This window comes from Colias croceus, chromosome 10 (assembly GCF_905220415.1).
Source record: "Colias croceus chromosome 10, ilColCroc2.1".
Lineage (NCBI taxonomy): Eukaryota > Metazoa > Arthropoda > Insecta > Lepidoptera > Pieridae > Colias > Colias croceus.
In genome coordinates, this window is record NC_059546.1 from 7384346 (window position 1) to 7409980 (window position 25635).

General features: G+C 33.1%; 1 protein-coding gene across 1 annotated transcript in view; it reads left to right on the forward strand.

The window, feature by feature from the left end:
• Positions 1-25635, forward strand: part of LOC123694874 (suppressor of lurcher protein 1-like) — a 151948-nt gene that overhangs the window by 82420 nt on the left and 43893 nt on the right. Inside the window, exons 6-9 of the mRNA XM_045640478.1 lie at positions 495-554; positions 6582-6670; positions 16541-16663; positions 18074-18145. Of these exons, the coding sequence (XP_045496434.1) occupies positions 495-554; positions 6582-6670; positions 16541-16663; positions 18074-18145 (344 nt within the window). The remainder of the gene's footprint in view (positions 1-494; positions 555-6581; positions 6671-16540; positions 16664-18073; positions 18146-25635) is intronic.

Consider the following 25635-nt stretch of genomic DNA (forward strand, 5'->3'; position numbering starts at 1 on the left):
TACCATATTATATTTAAACAACGTCTGGCCTTAGCGTCTGGCAATATTATGACGCTAAACTAAAACTGGTTCATTAGGTAATTATTAACCAAATCCATGTTACAGTAAAATTATGTTAATATATTTTTAATTGTGTAACAGGTGTACTTACATATAAAATGCGAAGCTTTAATTCTAGGAATAGAGCAAAATATGAAATAATTCAACCTTTTATTTCTTTCCAAACAATAAATGAAATATCCAACGACTAAAAATAAAGTTTCTTAAGATCAGTGTCAATAGATATGCATGCATTAAAAAATCATATACTAAGGGTACTACAAGGTTTTAAGTAATAAACCATCAGAATATTTACACTAACGAAGTCCTTGTTTATCAACATTCATAATATGAAAATTTCTAGATAAAAATATCCAACACAAAAAGCTTCATAACACCGACTATCAGATGTTGTTGCTGAGATTAAGATGTAATACCTATTTTTTCATTTTCAGACCGAAAGACCGCGTCAAAGTAGTCTTTGAAGAGATTTACTTACAAAAAGGAGATATAAGGTGAGTTAGTTATTTATTAAACAGGATTCAAATGAAAAATGTAAACGAACGAATTGTTTTTTTTTAGAAATTCTCTTTTCACTATATATTTGTAACCTTTATTATATTATTGTATTTTGATTTTACCGTAGTGCTAAAAGTCTGAAACGCATGAATTTAATTTACTGTCCAAAATTTAAATGTGTACAAATTGTGTGTTATTATACCTATAAATAATCGTGCATTCGAGACATAGTAATAACTGCTGTACAATTGTTTATTTTTTTACGATTTTAATCTTCAAAGTATTTTAAATTGTGTGACATCAACTCAATGTTTGTTCAGCAGTTCATTGTTTATTGCCTATTTTTAACTGACTTCAAAAAAGCAGGAAATAGTAACGTGACAGTATTTTTCGGGACTATATAAACCAAATCATTTATAGAATCATGTTTATTTTTTAATTATAAGGAAAAAATTATGACTCTATCAATAAAGAGTTAACTCTATCAAAAGCAACACTTCTTTAATAGTACACATAAACTTTTTGATAACATTTGGTCGATATTAAAAAAAACAGTTTTATAATTCTTAAACGTTTACTCACAATTAAACTGTTTCACAATTTCGAATCAACAACATCACTAATAATGATTAATATTCGCAATCCATTTATCCGAAAGCGTGTATCATTTCTTAATAAATAACCGAATCAAAATACACATACAATCGGGGTAACTGAATTATTAATATCAGTCGCTTCAGTAATGAGCTCAGATACAGTTCGCTTAATTAAGTACATTATACATTCACCTGATCGGAACGGTAATGTTTATATTGAGAAAAAACGCAATGTGTGGAATTCGATGAGAATATTTTTATATTATATTATGTTTTATAAGTAAGATACAATTCCGAATTTTCTGCGTATACGTTGCTATCATAAATAGTTCATCATCATAATATACTAAAATTTTATTTTTAATTTATACCAAGAAAAAATTTATACAATAAATCGGATACTTAACAATGAGTTTTAAGGTATAACTCACGATATTAGATATTATTTGAATTAATCAAACAACTCACTTTCTATTTCTTATTATTTAGTTTAATTTCTAAATTTATGTATGACACACAGAATGTTTATAGCGCAAACAAAATAAAAATATAACTCGAGTAATATAACATACTTATTACTTAAATAGACTTTATCTTGGGTATCTATAAAAAAACTACTAGTCATTGTCATCACATAACCAACAGTGCAACAATAATATCCTCACAAAAACACACTAAATTGATTACCCAACACATAACGAGATAGCGAAACTAACTACTGCAAAACAATGTTCTATTTGCAAACTTAACAGTTCCATCTCCCCAACGGAGTTAATTGAGACGAATAAGTTAAACTCAATACAAGAGTTAGTGGAGTAGCTTCCAGGGAACAACTATAGCTATGCTTTAAAGGAGGAAGATTAAATACACTGGGCCTCAGTCTACCCGTGACAATTCTTTGTCTTTAATTTCTAAATGTTATGCGTACCTAATATCCAACACAATTGAATGAACAAAACAACATTAATAACTCACCCCCCGGAATCACAGACACAATAGAAAATCTATTGTGGTCCGATCGGGCCGCTCGGGGCTCAATGGGTTAATAAAACTATTTTCTTTGTTACTATTAACTTTATGTACTATTATTAAAGGGAATAGTTAATTATCTAATGACCAAATTATTCTAGTAGAACTACCATTAATAAGCAGATGTAGGAAGATAATAGAATGACCCTTCGTTTGACCTTTACCTATTGACAACCCGACCAATTTCGAGATTACAGCTACATTGAAGCGTATTCACTGTATTTTACGTACACAATAATTCCACCGAATCACCAAGGGATTCAACCATAAATACTGTATCATGACATACAATTGAATATAGGGAACGATATATCACGCTGGACGAAACCGCTCACCGCACGGCTCTCTCTATCCCTACAGATGGTTAGTTACGTAATTTGATGGACAATCCAATTTCCAAATATACATTTTATTAAGTTAAATTGATTAATGTTAAGGAAAATATGGAATTAAAGGTGAAAAGTTATGTTTTCTGTGTACAGATGCACAAAATCAGTATAATAGCATAATAAATAATCATGTAGCTTATAAGTGTTTATTGCCTGCTCCTTTAAGATTAGGAATTAACCGTAAATTTTGTCATATCTTGGATCTGATATTAGTAAATTGTTGTATAATCTTTCTTTCCAACATTACTCGTATTGCTTCCTTTAAAAACATTTTTCAAAGAAATACTAGCGCAAAGTACAATTTGGATCAATACTTTTTATCAATGTAAACAAGAAGCTACCTTAAAATAATGGAGTAAGTAAAGGGTTAGATAATTGGACCTTTAGACCTCCCACGACCATTAGGAACAGAGGGTCAGAATATAATTATGATTTGATCCTTGGATGTATATTAGAATTACATATATATTTATGTATTTTACTCTATTATAATATATTAGATACCTAACAAATGTTGACCAAATTAATTATAGAATCATGATTATTTTTGTATTCAGTAATGAGATATTAATAAAAAATGGGTGATTTGTGTAACTCTCTATTAACCAAGAGTCTGCTCTACTAAAAGCAGTACAGAAACACAGTAAACAAAAACTTTTTGAAATAAAAAAAATCAATACAAACCTAAATTAGTTTGTGCCAAATCAAGTTACAGAACATCCCTACTTCCATTTACTCTCCTCTTATTAAATTAATGACAATTTGTTTTTATAAAACAACATCGTAATGAATAGAAACTTCAAAGGAGCTTTTCACTCAAAACCAAATGATTTACGTTAACGAAATGCTTTGTTAAGCCACTTTAATTAAACTTGTAATTCAGGAGCCCTTGTCTCCAAATCTTAAGAATAAATTGCATTACTTAAATATTTTAAAATTGCCAAGCGAAACCTTTGCTTAACGATAAATTTTGGTGGAAAAATAAATACTGGCTGCTTAACATTTTATTTAGTAAATTATGGAACCTAGTAATTTACGATAATATCTATAACATCTAATTCTATTATTTTAAGGTCAAACTGACTTACTATTTGTATCTACAAGTTTACTAATAAAACTATAATACTTATTTACTTATTCCCAATGTGTATCTAGATTAGAATTTCTATATATCTCATCCGTAAGAAAAACAAGATGGAGTATCACACGGCACACCATCAATTTGGCCATACTTTATATTTTACATCAACTTTCTAACGATGACGAGCCTTCAAAAGATACTAACATATATAAATAACCTATAATTTTATGAGTCCAACATCAACCTTGTCTAGAGTCGACGCTAACTAACTTAATTCCGCTACCTTGCTTGCTCTTCCACGAGAATTAGATTTATTGGTCTACGAGAGCGGCGGACACTCTTAAGCTATTTGCTACAGAATATTATTTTACAAGTTATAAAGTGAAGTTTACATTTTTATGAAGTGTTCATTTAAAACAAGGAGATTCATTAAATTATTTTAAACTAGATTTCCGGCCGAGGCTTTTTATGCGTTTTCAAAGAAAAATCCGCATAGTTCTCGTTCCTGTGTGATTTCTGGGATAAAAAGTATTACCTGTCTTATTCTGATTTCTGCTACCTACATGCCCAAGTTAATTGTAATCGGTTAAGTAGTATTTGCGTGAAAGAATAACAAACATCTATCCATCCATCCTCACTAACTTTCGCATTTATAATATCAGTAGGAATACCCATTCCCAGCGTTACCTGTGTCGCTATTTTTACTATTTTTTTTTAATTTAACAGTTACTATCCAACAATCAAAAAATTATGGAAATGTGTTCAGCCGTTTTTAAGCTTTAACTGGTTCAACAATATGACAAGACTTGCTTTTATATACATATAGATCGATAGATATAACATTTAACTTTTGTTATAAAGCTCCAAAATTTGGACACTGAAGCAATTTTAAGACACTTCAATTCAAGTGTTTGAAAATTGTCTGAACTTCAGACTACGGTTTATAGATTTTCAAATTACCAAGTCAAGTATGATTTTACTGCTACTTGAGACGTAGTGAACTGTAATTTAAACCTAAAAAATATTATTTTATAATGTTTTGTTACAGTTTTTGAATATAAAACATCAAAATCATATTGTATGATAATTACTTATTGAGCTGGATTACTTATATAATATGTATGGGCTAATAAATTTAGGTAAGCAGGTTTTTAAGAGAAAAATCAAACAAAATAACTATGAAATTTTATTATAAAATTAGCAATAACATTTTTCATATGAAACTACATCCATCATAATAGGATTAAAGTACGACTAACTACATATTGTTTCCATTATATTATATGCCTGAACGATATAATTTACACTACATTACAATTTATGTATTATGAATGAATAATTTTGTCTTTTGTCTATATTTGTCTTTTCCTGAAACGTTTTTTTTTCAATAACAAAGAGCTGTGCTATCTTATAGAATACAGCGGGATATATAGAACGAGTTATAAATAAGCCTATATAGCGATAGTTTATAAATAATGTAAGAGCCTAACCTCGAAGCCATTTAAACCAAAACCAGTATAATCTCGGGGGACAGCCACTGAAAACCTCGCATACATCTCAAACTTTGCTACTAAGTGCTATTTTGTAGGTGAACCTTTGATCTTGCTTCTATATATATAAGAAACAGGTTAAGGTTATACATGTCTTGAATAAAATAAAAATTATTCTTATTTGATACTTCTGGAAATCTAATGTTAACAATTAGGTAAAATAGAATACCTCGTAGTTTTAATGGCATTATGAAACAACTCTACTTATGTACGTAAGAAGATTACCTAGTATGAGTTAGATACGCTTGATTTTTTTTTAACCGACTTCAAAAAAAAGGAGGAGGTTATCAATTCGGCCGGTATATATTTTTTTATGTATGTACACCGATTACTCCGAGGTTTCTGAACCGATTTACGTGATTCTTTTTTTGTTCGATGCGGGATGGTGTCGAATTGGTCCCTTAAAAATTTTATTCGGATAGGCCCAGTAGTTTTTATTTTATGAGCATTTTTGTCTGTAGGTATTTGTAAATTTTGCAAGTGCAAGTTTGAAGTCGGTTATTTTTAACGCAGTTATCACTTGTTAGACAATAACCACCAGAATCAAATATGTATTACTTCACATTATTTAATTATTTTGTTCTTAAGTGGATGTAATATATAAATATTATTTTTCAACTTGAACATATTTAAAGGCCCGGGTTCCATCCCTAAAATAATCATGACCCATACTGAAGTTGATCGATTTTATCTATTAATACACTTTTTTGACCTTTCTGCCTAACCTTCGACTTTTTAAAAATATCAACAGCTTTCTCCACCCTAATTTTATAATATTAATATATATAATTAGGTTACTTAACGAGCACTCAAGACAAGTTATATACTCCAGCCTCATTCGAATGTAGTTCTAGGTCAAACAACTAAACGCGAACAAAACAAGCACTCCATTAAAATAAAGTCACGCAATTCGCTTTGTTTTAAAAGAAATAATTCAAATGTTTAAAAACATAAAATGTCGATATAACCCAGTTCTAACAGAATCTTTTAAAAGCTTACATAGGAGAACCTTGGAGCTTAGTATCTTTAGATTCTGTGTGTTATGAAAATAGAAATATTATATTCTTGTGTTTCACGAGATAATTTACACATTGAGAAATTCTTTTCAAGGTTATTTAATAGAATAATAGGTATATCCCAAAAATAGAGTATATATTTTATTATTTATATGTAAGACATTTTTAGTAGCTTAGTATCTAGGTAAGATTTTCACCGCTGCTGTCTTTAGAGATTTCTAACTTTTTGATCTTAGTCGAACAATTAAGTCACCATTGCTCCTACTTACTTATATAATTTTATAGCAATTGCAATATTCTCTCCCCTATCTCTCATAATTTCCCAAATTAAACCAGAACCTAACAACTAATCGTGTTTTCAGCTGTCTCCGTCGCGCGGACATCATCAAAGTGTTCGACGGGAGAGACACGGAGTCACCAACAATAGCGATGCTGTGTAATGAGCTTACAGGTAAAGATAGCATTAGTAGTAATATACCAGTGTTTGGTTTTCGAGCTCCTAGATTTAGATCCTAACGTTGTGTGGGATGATAGGTTGTGATTTAGATTTGAGGTTAGGATAGGCAATATTTTCAGTATTTGTTTAGGTTGTGGATAGAGCATTTAATACAATTCTGAATTAATTTAAAATTGATTAAGCAACGGAGTATTTTAAAATACGCTTTGTAAGTTTCTTAAATAATTGTGTATTGAAAGATAAATTAATCTCAAAGCTCTAACGCTAAATTCGAATAAAATGTGAACATCGACTTCCCTTTTTCACTTAGCAAATAGTATTTGTATACTTTTTTTTTATTAAATTAATGTTTTATTTATATCGCAATCTTAGTTCAGCTTTATCACGCTGCAGAAGTATTAAAGAAGCTCTTAAAACACCAGAAACTCGACACAATATATAAATTAACAGCGAGAAATGGCCGTCTTTAATTCCAACGACTCAATGTAATGACTTGTAAAGGGCTAATCATTGCCACGTAATGAAAGCTCGAGAGATACTTTCGACTCTAATGAAGATAACAACTCAGTTGGAACTAACATGACAGGTAAGTAATGAACAACTGGGATTACAGTAATATAACATTACCGTAATCCCAGTTGGTTTGTATAAATAAACAGTAGAGAATAAAAGTGTTTTTTTACTAATTAATTAAGATCGAACAAGCAAAAACAATTGATTAAAAAAGTATTGAAATGAAAATGTAACCTATTAGTTATGCTTGCATTGACTGCAAGTGATTAAAAGAAGTAAATAACATGGAAATGGGTTCAACAGTTTTCAATATGTAGGCACAACATTAGGATATGTCTGCTTACAGCAATGAACTTTGGACAAATCGGACTTATAACGAAATTAACATGCTTCAAATGTTAGCCATAATAATTAAACGAATGATTCGTTAAATAAAAGATTTTCGTGTGCAGGAAAACAACCCTCGCTTATTACTAGAGCAAATATTATTCCTCCGTACAAAAACACGTGACCAAATATGGAAATTGGAAATTCCCTTACGTTTTACCTCTGCGAGCCACAAAGGTGCATCTTTATCGAGAAGAGCGTAAATTAAACTTATTGAGGTCACATCAAGCCAGGCGTGTGGGTTAACGGAAATTGCTATTTCTATAAAATGTCATATCACCCAGCGAAGGTAGATATTACTTTCAGTCTGGAACCGAAGATAATTCCTCATTGTGACGTATATTGAGTACACTCAGCAAGTTCTCTTTGGGGAATACAACTTTGGTACAGTCATATAAAAGTGTACTGTGAATCGTTTATCACTTTTGGCGTGAGTTCATCTTTCACGACACTATTCTGTTAGATTTTTTACTTTAGCACGGCTTTTGATTAATTATTCTGTTCGTTTTAGTGAAGAAAGTTTGTAAAAAATCTACGTTAAAACCTAGATTATAACAGAATTATTTCATAATTGCATTTCCTTCTATGAATATATTACAGTTGCGAATTAATTTCCATAGTGCAAGCAAACACCATAATCGTTCGGAAATATTTATTCATCAGCCTCAGGTTGAGAAGTCATGCGTTGCATCAATCACTGACAGGATTTAGGCTTACTATTCAAGAGTGGTTAAACGATACAATTATGCATTCCATTATAAGAAAATTACAAAGAGACCATAATATTAAGATGTGCCACAAAGTACGTAATGTTAATACAATTCTATTGAAAAAAAAACAAAACACATAATATAAGAATGGAAATATAATGCTTATTTGTGTTTTGTCTTCCCTTCTTTACTTAGATCCTTATTAGGTCAGCAGGTTTTGTTTCGAAAAGCAAGCCATGGCTTTATATATATATATATATTTTTTTTTTTTTGTTCCTTCAGTTACTGCAATCTGTCTCCTTGGGGGACATTCAGCAGTATGCTGATTGGTGCTTATAATGCTGGCGCGCACGGCATGTAACCTGTGTCACATCCTTATTGTTACAACAGTAACTATATTTACTGCGATTGTATGAGGTCTTGAGGTATTTTACGCTTTAAGCGTCGCGCATTGGTCTGATTTGACATAAGTGACCGGGCCAGTGAATTTGGGTGTTGTTCTATACGCTCTTTGTACGCTCTAGTATAGCGTACAATTTCTTGTTTTACAGTGGGCATGCGTAGGTCGCGATGTAATAGATCGTTAGGCACGAACCAGGGTGCATTGGTTATCATGCGGAGTGTTTTATTTTGAAACCTTTGTATGATCTCGATGTTTGAATGGGAGGCAGTTCCCCACAGTTGTATGCCATATGTCCAGATGGGCTTGAGTATAGCTTTGTATAAAATCATTTTATTTTCTAGGGACAGTTGCGACTTTCGTCCAATCAGCCAGAAAAGTTTGCGCGTTTGGATGCCAAGTTGTTTCCTCTTGGTGAAGATATGTTTTTTCCAGGTAAGCCTTTTGTCCAAGTGCAGCCCAAGGTATCTCACATGATCTGCCTGGGGGATAGCAATGTTGTTCAGCGTGACTGGAGGGCAAGAGTCTCTTCGTAAGGTAAATGTTACGTTTACTGACTTTGTTTCATTCGCTTTTATCCGCCACTTTTTAAGCCAGAGGGATATCTCATTTAGGCCTTGTTGGAGTATTTCTGAGGCTATTTTTGGGTTGTTATGTGTAGCTAGTAGAGCGGTATCATCAGCAAAAGTTCCAGTAACCAAAGATTCAGATGTCGGTAGATCCGCAGTGAAAAGAAGGTATAGTATGGGACCAAGTACGCTGCCTTGCGGAACTCCTGCTTTTATAGGGCGAAGATCTGACAGTGCATCTCCTTGTTGTACTATGAAATGACGCTGCTGGAGGAATGATTCTAATATTCTGTAAAGGTAGTCTGGTAGCCCGTTTTTTAGTTTGAATAGCAATCCTTCATGCCACACCCGGTCGAAGGCTTGAGATATATCTAGGAATGCACTGGCGCAGTAGGATTTACTTTCTAATGATTCCATGATATGTTTTGTTAGTCTATGCACTTGGTCGATGGTAGCATGCTTACTGCGAAATCCAAACTGGTGATCGGGAATTAGCTCCTTTTCTTTGAGTATCGGCAGGATGCGTTGCAATAGCAGGGATTCGTATATCTTAGATGGAGTAGGTAGCAGGCTTATGGGCCTATATGATTTTGCTTCCTCAGGTTGTTTCTCTGGCTTCAGCAGCATTATGATTTGTGCGACCTTCCACTCCAAAGGAAAGAAATGCAGTCTTGTCATTGCATTAAATAGTGACGTAAGGAAGATTATGCCAGATTCAGGTAGTTCTTTGAGTATACGATTTGTGATAAGGTCGTATCCTGGGGCCTTATTTGGGTCAGATTTTTTTATAGTCTGGGAAACCTCAGATTTGGTAAATTTAATAGACATATCCTGTGTACCTTTTGGACTGCTTAAGCGGTTAGTAATTTCTGCTGCATCTTCTGGTGTGCCGTCATATGGGTGAGGAGTGAATACATTTGAGAGATGTTCCGAAAAGGTTTTGGCTTTCTCTTCGTCTGTCCGTGCCCATGTACCATCTAATTTTCTTATAGGATGCGATACATTAATGGGCCGTTTTAGTTTCCGGGTGGCTTTCCATAAAGAATAATCCGAGGAAGCAGTAGCATCCAGGCCGGTGAGGTAATTGTGGAAACCATCATTTCTATCTTTCTCCAGAGTGCGCTTTAGTTGTCTGCTAGCGTGATTGAGCTGTTTTTTCGCAATAGGGTCTCTGGTTGTTTGCCAGCGTTTTCGTAGTCTCCTTTTGTTAATTATTTTTTCAAATATATGTTTTGCTACATGGGTATCCTGATTTCTAGATGGTAGAGGTGGGGTCGATGACCAAGCTGCATTTTGCACACACTTGGTGAAGTAAAGCACCGCTTCTGTTATATCCTCCTTCGATTTTAGACGAACTGATTCTTTGAATGCTTGATCTGTGAGCTCCCTGAATAGTGACCAGTCAGTTCTATTGTTATGCAGAACGCATTTCCTGATACATTCTTGAGGGGTTGTACGCAATTCTACAATGATTGGAGAGTGATTGGAAGATAGGTCCCAGCAACTCTCACACGATATGATGTTCTTTGCAATTCCCTGGCTGACACAAAAGTCTATAACGTCTGGGATTTTTCTCTTATCAGTTGGCCAGTAGGTCGGTTGACCAGACGATACCACATTCATATTTAGTTTTTTAATGCATTTGAGCAGCTCTCGTCCTCTAGGAAGGATAAGCCTGGAGCCCCAAAGCGAATGCTTGGCATTAAAGTCACCTCCTGCAATGAATCTGCCACCAAGTGATTGATAGAAGTTACTGAACTCTGCTTCTTTAATAGTAAATCTAGGTGGACAGTAGAGGGCCGATATTGTGATGTCACTAATCCAGTCTGTGATCACAACGTTTGTTGCCTGGATGTAGTTTTTGCAGTAATCTTGCAGTACATGGTGCTTGATGTTTGACCTAATAAGAATGGCCGATCCTCCATGAGCTTTATTGTCTGGATGGTTAGTATGGTACATATTGTATCCGGGTAGCCTAAAGTGGCTTTTGGAGGTGAAGTGGGTTTCTGAGATTAGTAAAACATCTATGTGGTGTATTTTTACAAATATTTTTAACTCTTCCGAGTGGTTTGATAAGCCATTGGCATTCCATACACATAGTTTTAATGCTGTGAATGTGATGACATTTTTGAAATTAAATTGGTTAGCGTTTGGGTCATAATTAACATTTGGTTCATCAGGTTAACAAGTGTTTCCGTAATGGTTTTGAGTTCGCTAGTTTCTGGAGTTTGTGTCATTGGTTGTTTGGGAGCTTCTTTTGTGGCTTCAGCATACGATTTTCTGTTAAGTGACGTTTTGTTTTTAGGTTCTTGTTCCTTTCTGGTGTGGCCAGGATTTTTCCTGACTCTGGTGATGGGAGCGGGATATCGCACTTTCAGCAGCTCTTTGTAGACTGTGCAGCCTTTGTAGTTAGCTGGATGATTCCCCTCGCAAAGGATACATTTGACCTCTTTAGATCTTTCTTTCCGTAGGCAGGCTGACGTGTGATGCGATCCTGCACATTTGACGCATCTGGGCTTCCTGTTGCAAAACTTTTGTGTGTGGTTGTAATCTTGGCAATTAGTGCATTGCGGGATTACTCGCCTTGGTCTGGGTGCCTCAAATGAAATGCGACAGTGTAGTAAGTATTTAACGTTATATATGTCTTTGTTATTTTCGCGAGGCTCTAGTTCAATGTTCCACATTGATAACGCTTGTTTTGTTTTAGAGTTTTGGATGTTCCATACATTTACTACTTTATGGTGAAGCTCTTCAATGGCTATCTTTATATCCTCTTTGTCTGTAGATGGATGTAGGTTCTTTAGCACAACTCTAAAGCTGCGGTCTTGTTTTGGCTGGTAACTATAAAATTCTGTGTCTTTCGCTTTAAGTTCTTTATAAATGGTCGAATATGCTTCGGCCGATTTTGGTTGTATTTTAACTCTATCACCTCGTAATACTTTTATTTCATAGTCTTCTTTTGCTACATCTTCTAATAATTTCATTAAGGGTTGTATATTTTTAACTCCGTCGATAAATAGTGGAGGAGGTCTTATGGGCTTTGGTGCTTGGGTTTCAGATTTGTCTGCTTGTTCTATATCGTCAAGCGCTTTGAATCTATTAGATGTTGGTACTGCTGGTGTTGCTAGCCAGTAATTTAGTTTTGCTTGCTTTTGGTTGCGTATTAGTGCGTCGGGGCTAGATCTTTGCCTTTTGCCGTAATACACTTCTGTGAACAGTTGTTCTTCAGATTCAGATTCCTCGGTTGTTTTATCTACCAGATCAGTGTTCCTTTGGTTAGTTGTTCCACTGAAGGAACTCGATCTCGGGCGATTTATAAACATACCTTTATGGAAAAGCTGTTGGGTCATAGTTTTTGGGTTGCTCTTATCATCTAATTTTTGGTTTTCAGGGTGGATGTTGCTCATTTTGTTCCCACGAGTAGGGTCGATATAACAGGTCACAAGAGGGGTGACGCCCATTCCCTCAAGAAGGCAACATACAACGGCGTTTGCCAGGTCCGCCGAGGTTGGCGCTTAGAACTTGCCTCCTGCAAGCCATGCATCCCTTCGGCACGTAGTCCCACCTTGGGATTAGGGTAACTTTTTATAGAGGTATTCTACCTCGTGGCCCGGGCGGCTAAGCCAAGGCTCTCGATTCTGTGGATGCACAGAGTTGCGAGTTGTTGTGAAGGTCATTTCCTACCCTCACCTATACAAGCTGGTTAGGCTGTAGCTGTCGGGTTAATTAACCGTCGCCCGATACTCGACGTTGACCTTTTACAGCTGGTTGGTCATCTCTCAGCCAACCCTCCTCCTTTCGCATACGGGCTTGGGACCGTCAATGGCGGAGTTAAATTATATATATTTAATTATATATATTTAAATTTTCCTTATCTTAATATATATAAATCTCGTGTCACAATGTTTGTCCTCAATGGACTCCTAAGCCACTAAACCGATTATAATAAAATTCGCACACCATGTGCAGTTCGATCCAACTTGAGAGATAGGATAGGTTTTATCCCGGAAATCCCACGCGGGGTTTTCTCTGAAAACGCGGGCGAAGCCGCGGGCGGAAAGCTAGTATATTATATTTTGTTAACCATTTCCTTCCCGAACATAATCTCTACCATCCATCACTATTTTAAATACAAAAAGAAAAAACACCGTGTTACATAAAAACCTGAAAACAAAGCGCTATTAAAAACGCCCGTACACATACAGCTTAACCCGGAACAAAACGAAACATCACAATTTCATCGCTTGCAACATTTATCGTGCGGTACCTTCAAAGGCTTTCGATCGATCCTAGTCAACTACGTATTCTATTGCTGTCGTCACCTACCGACAGTCTATGGCTCCCTTTTTGAATGAATAATGCTGTGTCAGAGTGGAACTGACTTTTAGTTAGGGTTACATCTTTCTGGAATTTCAATAAGGACTTTGTGGTAGATAATCCAGATCTACCGAGGTATAATATTCTGTAGGATATTTTTTTTAAGTTATAAACGTATGATTGTTATCAACATTTAGTATCATATTTTATGAACTGATAAAGAATCGTTTTAAAAAGTAGATTCACATATAGAATATTAAAAACATGTCAAGTAAATAATGCTTATTTATAAGCATACAATAGGCGCTTACAAAATTTGTCATTAATTACCTATATCAGCCCATGTTTCTTTCAGTTGATAGGGACTGACGGTCGTTACTCATAATCCATAGGTCAAGTCCCAGATTGTAGATATTGTAAGTCGTTGAACCTTTGTATTCTCAATGTTTTCAATGTTGTCCACGAAGGAAATTGCAATCATGATGATGATTTATTTTAAAATCGAATTTAACTGAGCCTTCATTGCTCCCTTATTATATAATTTCATTCATTCATGTCTACGTATAAATATATTATAATTGAATAATAGCAGTTTTTAAAAAACATCGAAATATAACAAATTGCGACATCCTTAACTTTTCATAAAGGCGCCGCCAATCGTAAAATGTAGAGCTGCTTAAAGAAATGTTTCAGTACTTTATTATAGAATATTATATTACGTTTCAGGTACGTGTTTATATTTTTTATATGTCAATTACTTTGCTCAACCCTATAGCTTGGCGGTTTTCTGATCTATCCACACTTCAATACCTAATCCCTAGTTTTTATTCCAACAGCGCCTGGCTTTGTTCTTGTAACAAGACCTCAATATTTTGTTAGTAATTCTATTGTTGAGCTTAAATACTAGGGTTAGCACAGTTAGATATTTTGTACTAGCTTCCGCCCGCGACTCCGTCCGCGCGGATGTCGGTCTTCGCGTGGATGGTTTATTTCTCCATTTTGAGTAGGTACCTCTGACAATAAAATCTTATAAATATCTATTGGACCCAATTCCCAAATACGGCTAGGCCTATAATAATACGCAACGTGTGTTCGCGGTTCTACGGAACAACGTCTATGGATAAAACTGAAAAATTAAGATTAATTTTTTTCTACGTATTTTTCCAGGATAAAAAGTATCCTATTTTACGCCCAAGATAATAAGGTATAATTATACCAAGTTTCATCGAAATCGAACCGCTAGTTTTCACGTGATGCCTTCACATACAGACAGACAGACAGACAGACAGACAGACAAAAATTTTTTTAATCACATATTTGGGTTTGGTATCGATCCAGTAACACCCCCTGCTATTTATTTTTTCAATATTTTCAATGTACAGAATTGACCCTTCTACAGATTTATTATATGTATAGATTAGGTATTGTTGATTGGTTTTTGTCATAGCAGGTAATTATTTATGAGGTTATATATTTTTAGTACCTAACTTAGTTATATTGTTTGATAGCCAAAAATCTTGAATATACTTCAACTTTTTAAATCTCATTGGGAAAATGAAAGATATAAAAACAATAAAGAAGAACAAAATATATAAAAAAAATATAAAAACACAATTTAAATTAACACGGTTCAATTAAAACGAACACGGTATTCAATATATACATCGCTATCGTTACTCCAAAATATTTAAAATTCAATATAGTTTATCATGTTGCAAATAAAATCCTCATTTCCACATTTTCATAGTTTTGCATTTTCTAATAGATTTTTTATTTTGATACATTGCTCGCTAGTCGCGACTCCACCTGCGAACGATTAATCATAGAGGCAATGTAAAATATTAAAATTTTATTAAACAGAAAACTAGATTTTTCATATTTTAAAGGTTGATGTGTTGAATAAATAACAAAGGTTGTTCATGATGGGTTTTTAACCGACTTCCAAAAAAAAGGAGGAGGTTATCAATTCGGCCGGTGCCCGGTATGTTTTTTTTATGTATGTACATCGATTACTCCGAGGTTTCTGAACCGATTTACGTTATCCTTTTTTTTCGATGCGGGATGGTGTCGAACTGGTCCCATAAAAATTTTATTCGGATAGGCCCAGTAGCAAGCATGACCTATTAACTAATAATTATAATAATTATAATATAAATATTAACTAATAGGTCATGCTTGGCAAGGCCATGTACATATTTTATTATAGGAAGGTAAAGAAGGCAATAAAAAATATGAGTCACCTTATGTTAGGCAAGGGATATATTATAGTACTTCTAATACTTTTCTTGAAGGTCTCTTAATCCTCACTGTTTGGAAACACCGCATGAGGAAGCTTCTTAAAATAAAATGTTCGTAATATGATGCAAAATTCATGGCGCCTTGGTGATTCTAGCTCGGACCATTGCATTTGATACTCACGAACTGCTTTTGTTTGAAAATTTTCAAAGAATAGAGAAATATGTCATAATTGAAATATTATTTTAACAAAATTCAATTAGTCATATTATTATAGCAAAAGTAAAAAAAATGTTTCATGGCAATCAGGTGTACCTATATTTTCTAGAAACAGTATAAACTATGAAGATTTCGACTGAAATTGCCAGAAATCGCCTGAAATTGCAGATGTACAGCATCCGGATATATCACACAAATTATTCATGTCAGACAAAAGAAATACCTTATACTTAACTAAAGCCCCAACTTCGATAAGTTTCCGGGACCTCAAATACCTATCTCGCAAAATGACTTCGTATAAAAATTTAAAGGCCCTTAAGGCAAATTGACTTTTCAACACTATTAGTATAAAATGGAAAGATTTGATTGATTGTTTGTTTGAATTGAATAAAATCCGAAAGTACTGGACCCATTTAATAAAATTATTTTACCATTCGAATTTCTTTTTTATCCTGGGACAGCATTGGCGGAACCAGGACGAGCAGCTAGTTTAAATTAAAATAATCTTTCCCAGGGTACGAAGTCCTGTCAACGGGTCCTTCACTACTGCTGCAATTCACTGCCAACTCCGCGTCTCCAGGCCAGGGATTCGCGGCCACCTACCATTTTCAGCCACCTCCTGATTCTACTGCCGCAGGTATTGTATTCATATTATAAGTATTAAATATATGAGAGATAATGCTGGTAAACGCTCTTAGCACAGATATTAAGAAACAGTTAAAATTATATCCACATTTACCATTTAGGCATCGTTCGTTGCAGGCACATGAAGGTAGGTAATAAATAATAATAATAGGAATAAACTTTAATTAGGAAGAACCTAGATCATTTTTTCTAAAGGTAAAGGTTCCTGAATTGAGAATTGATTTGACTAATGTTTCACAAAGCTCATTATATGACATGCAAGAAAACTCAAGAAAATTGTAAGCAGCATTTAATTGGTTTTATGGCTTTAGACGTTCTTAACGTCAAATACCCAATTCAGAAACTGACCGTTGATCTTGGCAAACTAAAAACCTCTTCCTATCATCATTATATTCACCAAAACAAATATACAGGACATATAAAAGAACAGTATTTAATATCTCCACATAATTATATAATAAAAACCGTACACACTCAATACATTCTACACACACCGTCATTCCTTCATTTCATACAGCGCAAATGAATGCACACTAAAATTCTCGGCTATAGTGTGAGGCATGAATGGAGCTTGGCGAAAGGCCAGATGGCTTTCGGCGATGCTTATTTGGGAGGAACTGTTAATAGCCCCCGGTCCCTAACAAGTGTACCGACACGATTCCAGTCCTAAGTACACAGAGCGATCGTGTCCCGAAATACGCAACCTGAATTTAACAGCCGCCCGTGTTTCCGACGAATATCCTTTTAGTTTTTTATTACTTAGTTATGGCGATTGTAAGGATAATCACTAGTTTTTTGTGATTAGTTGGTTATAGGTATTAAACCATACCTACTTCCAAATGTACGGACTATGGTCTATATAGATATATTTTATGTTAGATAATAATATTATACATAATATTCTATGTAGATAAATTCTATGCTTAACTTATAAAAATATTGAAAAATATTAGTCAATTAGATTGGTTTGTAATAGGTATATTATAGAAATTAAACATACGGAAATACAATGGTAATAATTATTAATACAATAACTAGGTTAAATATTATGTATGAATTATAATTTGAGTACCTATTCATATAATAGGTAATTAAGTATTCTACAGTCTACATACCTAAATATTTGATTATAAAATTTATAAAATTGAGTGAGATTCAATATACTTAAATGAAAAATAAATTTGATATAAATTCAAAATAATAAAATCATTTACATTGGGCGATAATTATTTCGCTATAGGGATAAAAATAGAATTGAGAAAAGCGCCATCTATCAGTACTCCTTAGAACTACAATGTTCTTTAATGAATTGAACAACCTGAAAAAAGAAAATGAACTATGCGTACGATGTAATGTCAAGCTTAATCTCACAGATGGCGCTGAAATAAAATTTTTGTTTCAGATTCGGACCGCCTGCTGAAACTAAGTTTCGGAAAAGCATTTGAATCTCTCGGCCCAGAAGTTAGTGCGACAAGTAAGTAAATAAATGTAGAATTTCATATTAGAGTTATATCATCTATAGGATAACAATAGTTATCAAGATTCAAGATGAAAGGTCTAAGGTACCTACGTATAAGGTAAGTACGCCAATCCAATCTTTTATAAATTACTAGCGGTCCGCCCCGGCTTCGCCCGTGGTACATATTAACGTTTTCTCTACATAAGAACCATCCTCGTACTTCAAGGAATATAATAAAAAAAGAATTATCGAAATCGGTTCAGCCGTTCTCGAGTTATGGAATTACAACGAAAAGTGGCATTGATTTTTATATAAATTATAAAGGTAAGTGGTAAGTTAAAAGCTCATGAGAGCAACGCGAGTCACGAACACGAGTCTTAGAATTAAAAGTTTATGAACTACCTAATTTTAATTATTTCATTAAATATTTTTCATTTTTGAAAAGATTCTGCTCATCATCATAATATTAGCACATTAAAAGTATTTATGGGACGTCTGTCTTTAAAATATACCTAGATATTTATTTCACACAATGCGACAGATTATCATAATTCTGGCATTATCATTATGGAACAATTAATAATCAGTTAAAAATAAATCCACCGGTAATTACAGGTAATGCAGATAAATAACGAACTCATTATTACTGTCATTTGTAATCCCGTCGTGTTTCATGTTATAGTTTGAGTACAGTTTTATCGATTTTTATACTATGTAGGATTGATTTGATACTTATATTCACGCTCTTGTGTTGTGTGGATTCTAAACAAGACGGTAGGCTTTCGATTTTGTAGTTTAATGGAACCGAATTAAAATTAAAGATTATGTTAATGTGTAGAATTAAAAAGTAGAGAAGAAGAGAAGAAGAAATAATGTCAGCATGGAAAAAAGCGACAATAGTTAACCAGGTGCAAATAAGAATGGAAATCACCTCTATTATACGATTACCATTCCTCATCATCATCCATGATTCATCACCATTATTATGATAACCAGATATGTAGATTGGTATAGACTATAGATATAATATTGTGTCATTATGGGACTCCTAAAAACATGCTTAACGGCAACCAATATGAACTCATTAATCAAAGTTTTGGGACGTCGATGACCTATTTACTGACGTAACTCACTTAATAAGTGGGCAAATAACAAAATGAATAAATAACATAGTCTCAAGCCTTCACAAACTTCATGCCTCTGTAAATTTCAGTGCCAATTACTGTACAAATTATAATGAAACGAGTATTATGTTGTGTTATGTAACCTTTGACATAATTATGACCTGAATTTAAAATGCTTAGTATTGCCCAAATTGCCCAAAGCTTGGCTAGTTTTGGACTTTTATGCAACTAAGTACCTACAATAAGGTAAAGGAGAGTTATGATAATGTATAAATAAAATTAATGTAGTTAAGTAATATGTTGTACATATAGTTACAAATAGGTACAAATTATTTCCGCAAAAGTAATCTACATCTCAATTAGGTAAGTAAAGAATTACCATAGATCATTTAGCATCGAAAAAATAATATACCTAGACTTCACATAAGTATAATGAAAAACAATAAAATTACTTACATTAGTACTTCTTTTGAAAAATTGTAATAATAGAATGTGTGAATTATTTTATTTGCTTTCAAAATTGCTTCACAAATCGAAAATATAAAGCAACACCCATATATCATAGGTAAATGGAATTACAGTTTCGCAGCACTGAAAATTTAAATAATCGATAGAAGTTCGAGCCAAAATACGTCTCTACATTACGGCAAGATGCAAGTTTGTAACACATACGTACCTAAAAGGCAAAGTGGCTTATAGGAATTGATTTTAAATATTTGTACTTACTCTATCTGTATAGGTAGTAAGTAATTGATATATAAGTTAAATGCAGAATCCCGTAGTTGTTATTTTATTTTTAATGCCTTTTTATAAAAGTACCATACAAATTTATCTCTATCTATAGAATGTACCTACGTAGGTAGGTAATCTAATCAGAATCAATAAGAGTATAATAAAAATAGCATAAGTTACGGTATGAATTACAACTAAAAGAAATGATCACTGACACAAAATAACTACATATTTGAGTAAAATAGTAAAACAATGTTAGGCTCATTTTATATCGAACTAGCTTCCGCCCACGACTTTGTACGTGCATCCCCGTTTTTCCCCGTTCCCGCAAGAAATTCGGGAAATCCTTTCTTAGGGGACGCCTACGTTATGACATCTATCTGCATGCCAAATTTCAGCCCGATACGTCCAGTGGTTTGGGCTGTGTGTTGATAGAACACTATATCAGTCACCTTTGAGTGTTATAATATACTAGCTTCCGCCCACGACTTTGTACGTGCATCCCCGTTTTTCCCCGTTCCCGCAAGAATTTTGGGAAATCCTTTCTTAGCGGATGCCTACGTCCTAACATCTACCTGCATGCCAAATTTCAGTCCGATACATCCAGTGGTTTGGGCTGTGAGTTGATAGATAGATAGTCACCTTTGAGTGTTATATTATATTATATAGATGAATTAAAATTCCGCTGTAAATTTCTAAGTAAATATCTCAATTCAGCCTCACGTATGTTTAAGAAAATATCTACCAAGGCTAGCTAGGTATTTCTCCATTTTAGTGGAATGTATTCTTGCCTTTAATATTAAATAACTGAGTTAAGAATGTAAAAGGTATACCTACTTTACCTCTTACAGAAGAAGAATTAAATTCTAAACCTTTTTGTAAGTAGGTACCTAGTTCAGAACATGCGTTAGATGTGCTTTTTTAAACAACGAACAATGTAGACTTTGGGAAATTATAGCAGCAAATAATAATTAAAAAATATTCATTACTAGCTTCCGCCCGCGACTCCGTCCGCGCGGATGTCGGTCTTCGCGTGGATGGTTATTTCTCCATTTTGAGTACCTCTGTCAATAACATCTTATAAATATCTATTGGACCCAATTCCCAAATACTGCAAGGCCTATAATAATACGCAACGTGTGTTCGCGGTTCTACGGAACAACGTCTATGGATAAAACTGAAAAATTGAGATTAATTTTTTTCTACGTATTTTTCCAGGATAAAAAGTATCCTATTTTACGCCCAGGATAATAAGGTATAATTATACCAAGTTTCATCGAAATCGAACCGCTAGTTTTCACGTGATGCCTTCACATACAGACAGACAGACAGACAGACAGACAGACAGACAGACAGACAGACAGACAGACAGACAGACAAAAATTTTTTTAATCACATATTTGGGTTTGGTATCGATCCAGTAACACCCCCTGCTATTTATTTTTTCAATATTTTCAATGTACAGAATTGACCCTTCTACAGATTTATTATATGTATAGATAATATCGATTTAATAAAAATTTAATTTGGAATAGATAACTGTAGCCCGAATATAACTATTCCATCTTACAATTTAATTACATGGTAACATTGTTGTCTCATTTCGTGGACAATCAAAATTTTTTTTAATAGTTTATTTTAGTGAAAAAAAAGTTTCGTATTCCTGATGACACAATATGTTATTGTGGAATAAATTATTTTGTATTCGAATAACGCTACCAGTGTTGGAATAATACAAATTGTTTGTTTCGAGTTAAACTAATTTAGGTGCAGTTTGGTTTTGTGATTTATTATCTGATAAATATTATTTGTACTAAATCATAAATCATAATATTATAATATGTCTTCAGGTATATTATAGGTATACTATTTCTTTCGTCCAAGGAATTTCGATTACAGCAATGGAATAGGTACATCAAAACATGAAGAAGGTTTGCATTCCTTAAAAGTACAGTTTTACATCGATTTTTGTCATTGTCGATTTTATATTAAGAGAATATTGTACTGTTTTAGAAAATATCCTAAGATAAAAGTGTCTTTAATAATTATTATATTCTGAACATTAATTACAATAGGTACACATTAATTAACAATCTTCCCCAAACAAATCCGGAGTGCTCAAGATATTTACTTCTATGTAGTTAAAATTAAACAAATATATAGAAATTATGAAAACACTATTTTCTATTTTTCACAAGTCGCATAAAACTAAAGCATCCAAGGCTTTTAACTTCAGATTTATTTAATCTTGAAACGAAACTTGACAGCGATTTGGCCATCAGCCTGAGCCATCGATCGACGCTAAAAACTATTAGTCCATTATCTAATCCGCTTCTTTTTCTTTACTTTTGTAATAAATTTGTAGTAAAGAATAAAAAGTATGTAAATGGAAGCGACAATGTGTTTTAGAATTTGATTTGCTCGGTCAAAAGTAAGAAGTGAGTGTTTGAGATCACCAATAACTAATGGTAAAATTATTATTAAAGATATAAACGAATACAATAGGAATTAGGAATTATCTGAATTGTATGCAAGGTCGCGACCATAATACCAGTCTTAATACAAGTAAATACGGGTATAATTTAATACTATGATTTAAATAATTATCAAAACTGATATTATTTTCAATTTGAAAATCCATATTATAATTTGGTTATCCTTGCGTTCGCATTCGTGATGGCACGAATATTTATGAATGCATCGCTTGCAGCGAGTTGTTTGATTATTTATTTAAAGCAGATGCTTTATTTTCAGCGCTGCAAAGCGGCTGCAATTTAAAATTATCATTCAAAATATCTGCGGTTTTTAAATTACACATTTCATCCCTGAACAGAGAATTCTTAATATTAATACCAATGTAAATTGTGTGGATTTCGCTGTCGCCATAATTAAATAATATTAATCCATTGTGCAATTGTGAGTTTATACAAAATAACGGGGTTCAATTATTACTATAAGTTAAAACTTACACTTTATTACTTTTTTAAGCTGATTTCGGGTCCTTTAGTTGCTTAACCTGAAAAGTAAAACGAAGTCGAACTTTTCAACTTTTATTTCTTATATGTATATTGCACAGAAAATGTCATTCTGGTCATTTCAAATAGGTACCCAGAGGAGAAACATGGAGCTTTTATTAAAATTTTCACACAGTAAAAAACACAATGACAAATATGAGACTACTTATTTGTAAATAAGTAGTACTAGGTAGTCTCATATTTGTATCTACTTTCTTTGTTAGATATAAATAGCAAAAATCATTTCTATACATACCTAGTAAAAAAAACATAAATTCATTTCAATACCTAAAAATTGCCTTTACGTCCTTCAATCCAACTACCTTTCATGCCTAACTCTATCTAATATGCTGCCCTATTCACTGATCAATCAACACAACTTCTTATTCAACAGAACACAAAGGCAATATTTCCCAGATGTATTCCCGTAACAAATTATAATAGGTACCTACTTGTTAAATTTTCCATTCATCCAGTAGTAATCAAATCGTTCTACAGCTTCAGGCATTCATTACAATAGCCAGCTATAATATTTCATGAGATTTGCAATTGCTTTTCAATTTGTAATCACTGTTCAAGCTTCAATGTGTGCTACAATTCCGATATTAGGTAACAATATTATGTTACTGAGCATTAATTATATATGAAATTAATCAGGTAGGTCAAGGACTCTCTAATTTATCGGAAAATTATTTTATGTTTCCATAATTTCAAATATGCACGATTTAACAGTTGCATATAATTCGTATTCAGCCCACATCATTTCGATTGCTTATAATAACATTTAATATTTTTGACATACTGTATTTCTATTAAACTAGCTCTATAAGCATTAAGAAGATTATTTTTCCACATTGTGATATATTATAGAAAATATAATATTAAATAAAATGAGCCGCCAAATTTGATCATAGCAACATTTGGCCCACTGATCGGGAATATGCAATTCAGCCGTTTGAAATAATCCGAAAGGAATCCGTGCCAAGGGCAGTGTAGGGCAATTTGTCTTAAACTTAATAACATTCGCCCTATTTTCTTTATTTATTCTGAAAATAACATCTTAAAGAATCCGTTTACTCTTTAATTTGGGTGTGAACATATATATTAACATTACACGATTTTTTTCGTTTATTAATACTTTTTCTTTTTGTCTTCATATACGCTTTATTTATCATAACAAATAATATCAAAAAACTTTTAGTTTGTTTGTTTGTTTTAACTCGCTAATCTCAGAAACTATTGAGCCGATTTGAAAAATTATTTCGGTGCTAGATAGCCCATTCATCGAAGAAGGCTTTATAGGCTATAAATATCATCACGCTAAGCCTAAGGTTAATGCGTTCTAACAGGACTACTATTTTTAAGATTTAATTTAATTAATGCTAACATGTCCACTAAATACTGTCTTATAAACTCCTCCTAAATGAAAATCCTAAGCTTGTTTGTTACCTTTGGTTTCTTAGATGTGTTAAACCTTTGTTTTCTTAGATATTTATGTCATAGTTTTATCATAATACCTATAAAGTAACGTTAAAACTTGCATATTCCTTCATATTCTCCTGTGATAACTCGATTTCAAGAACAAAGATAAGACAATAAAATAATAACCAAAATACATTACCATAGAAAAGGTTTCCGATACAAAGGAAACTCTAGAATATCAACCTATGCGGGTCTTATCTATACAGACCTGAGGCCCTATTCGAACTCGAGATTTTGTATTCCTGAGTTTATATAAATAATTTAATATTTGTTCAATAATAAACGATATCAAATAAGAATTGGAAAAAAATAAATATACGTTCTAATACAAGAATTTAGGTGTGTTTGTTTGAATGAAAGTGTTTTGATTGAAAGAAAATTTTATCACTATCTTATTTAGTTAGTAAATAGTTTAATTAATATTACAATAATAAAACAAACATCTCACACGAAGAATTAATAATATAATAATAGCCTGTCTATGTGGTCAAATAACAATTTTTCTTTGTCCCACAGATTTTATTAAAACTATTGAATGCCATTTTTGTTAATAGAATTCACTTTCACAAAGCGGTCACAAAATGCTAAAAAGCGTACTCAGCCTTCTAAAATCCATTGAGTAGTCAATAGCAATATCAATTGAAGAGTAAAATCAAATAAGTACCTACGCAAACGTTCAATCGGCCATACCTACAGTTTACTCAACAAATGAAATGTCATGTGTTTTGAGAGCAGATTTTAACTGAAACTCTATTTGATTGGTCGATTTTTGCAACGATTCGAGTGTAATTAAGCGCACGTTTGATGCTGAGTGCTGAATCATCCTTACTTTAAACGTTTTTATATAACCAACACATATTGTTGAAACACTTTTCAGTAAAAACACGCGAAATGAGTATCTAATTGGTTAAGTTCTATAAAAAGTTCTTCTTACTCTTATGATTCCGTTGTTTGAATTGGTATTACAACCTAACTCTTATCTACACTAATATTATAAAGAGGAAAACTTTGTTTGTTTGTTTGTTTGATTGTAATGAATAGGCTCATAAACTACTGGACCGATTTTGATGAAATTTGGCACAGATAATCTTTAGACCCTGAGAAAGAACATAGGCTACTTTTTATTGCGAAATATGTACCACGGGCGAAGCCG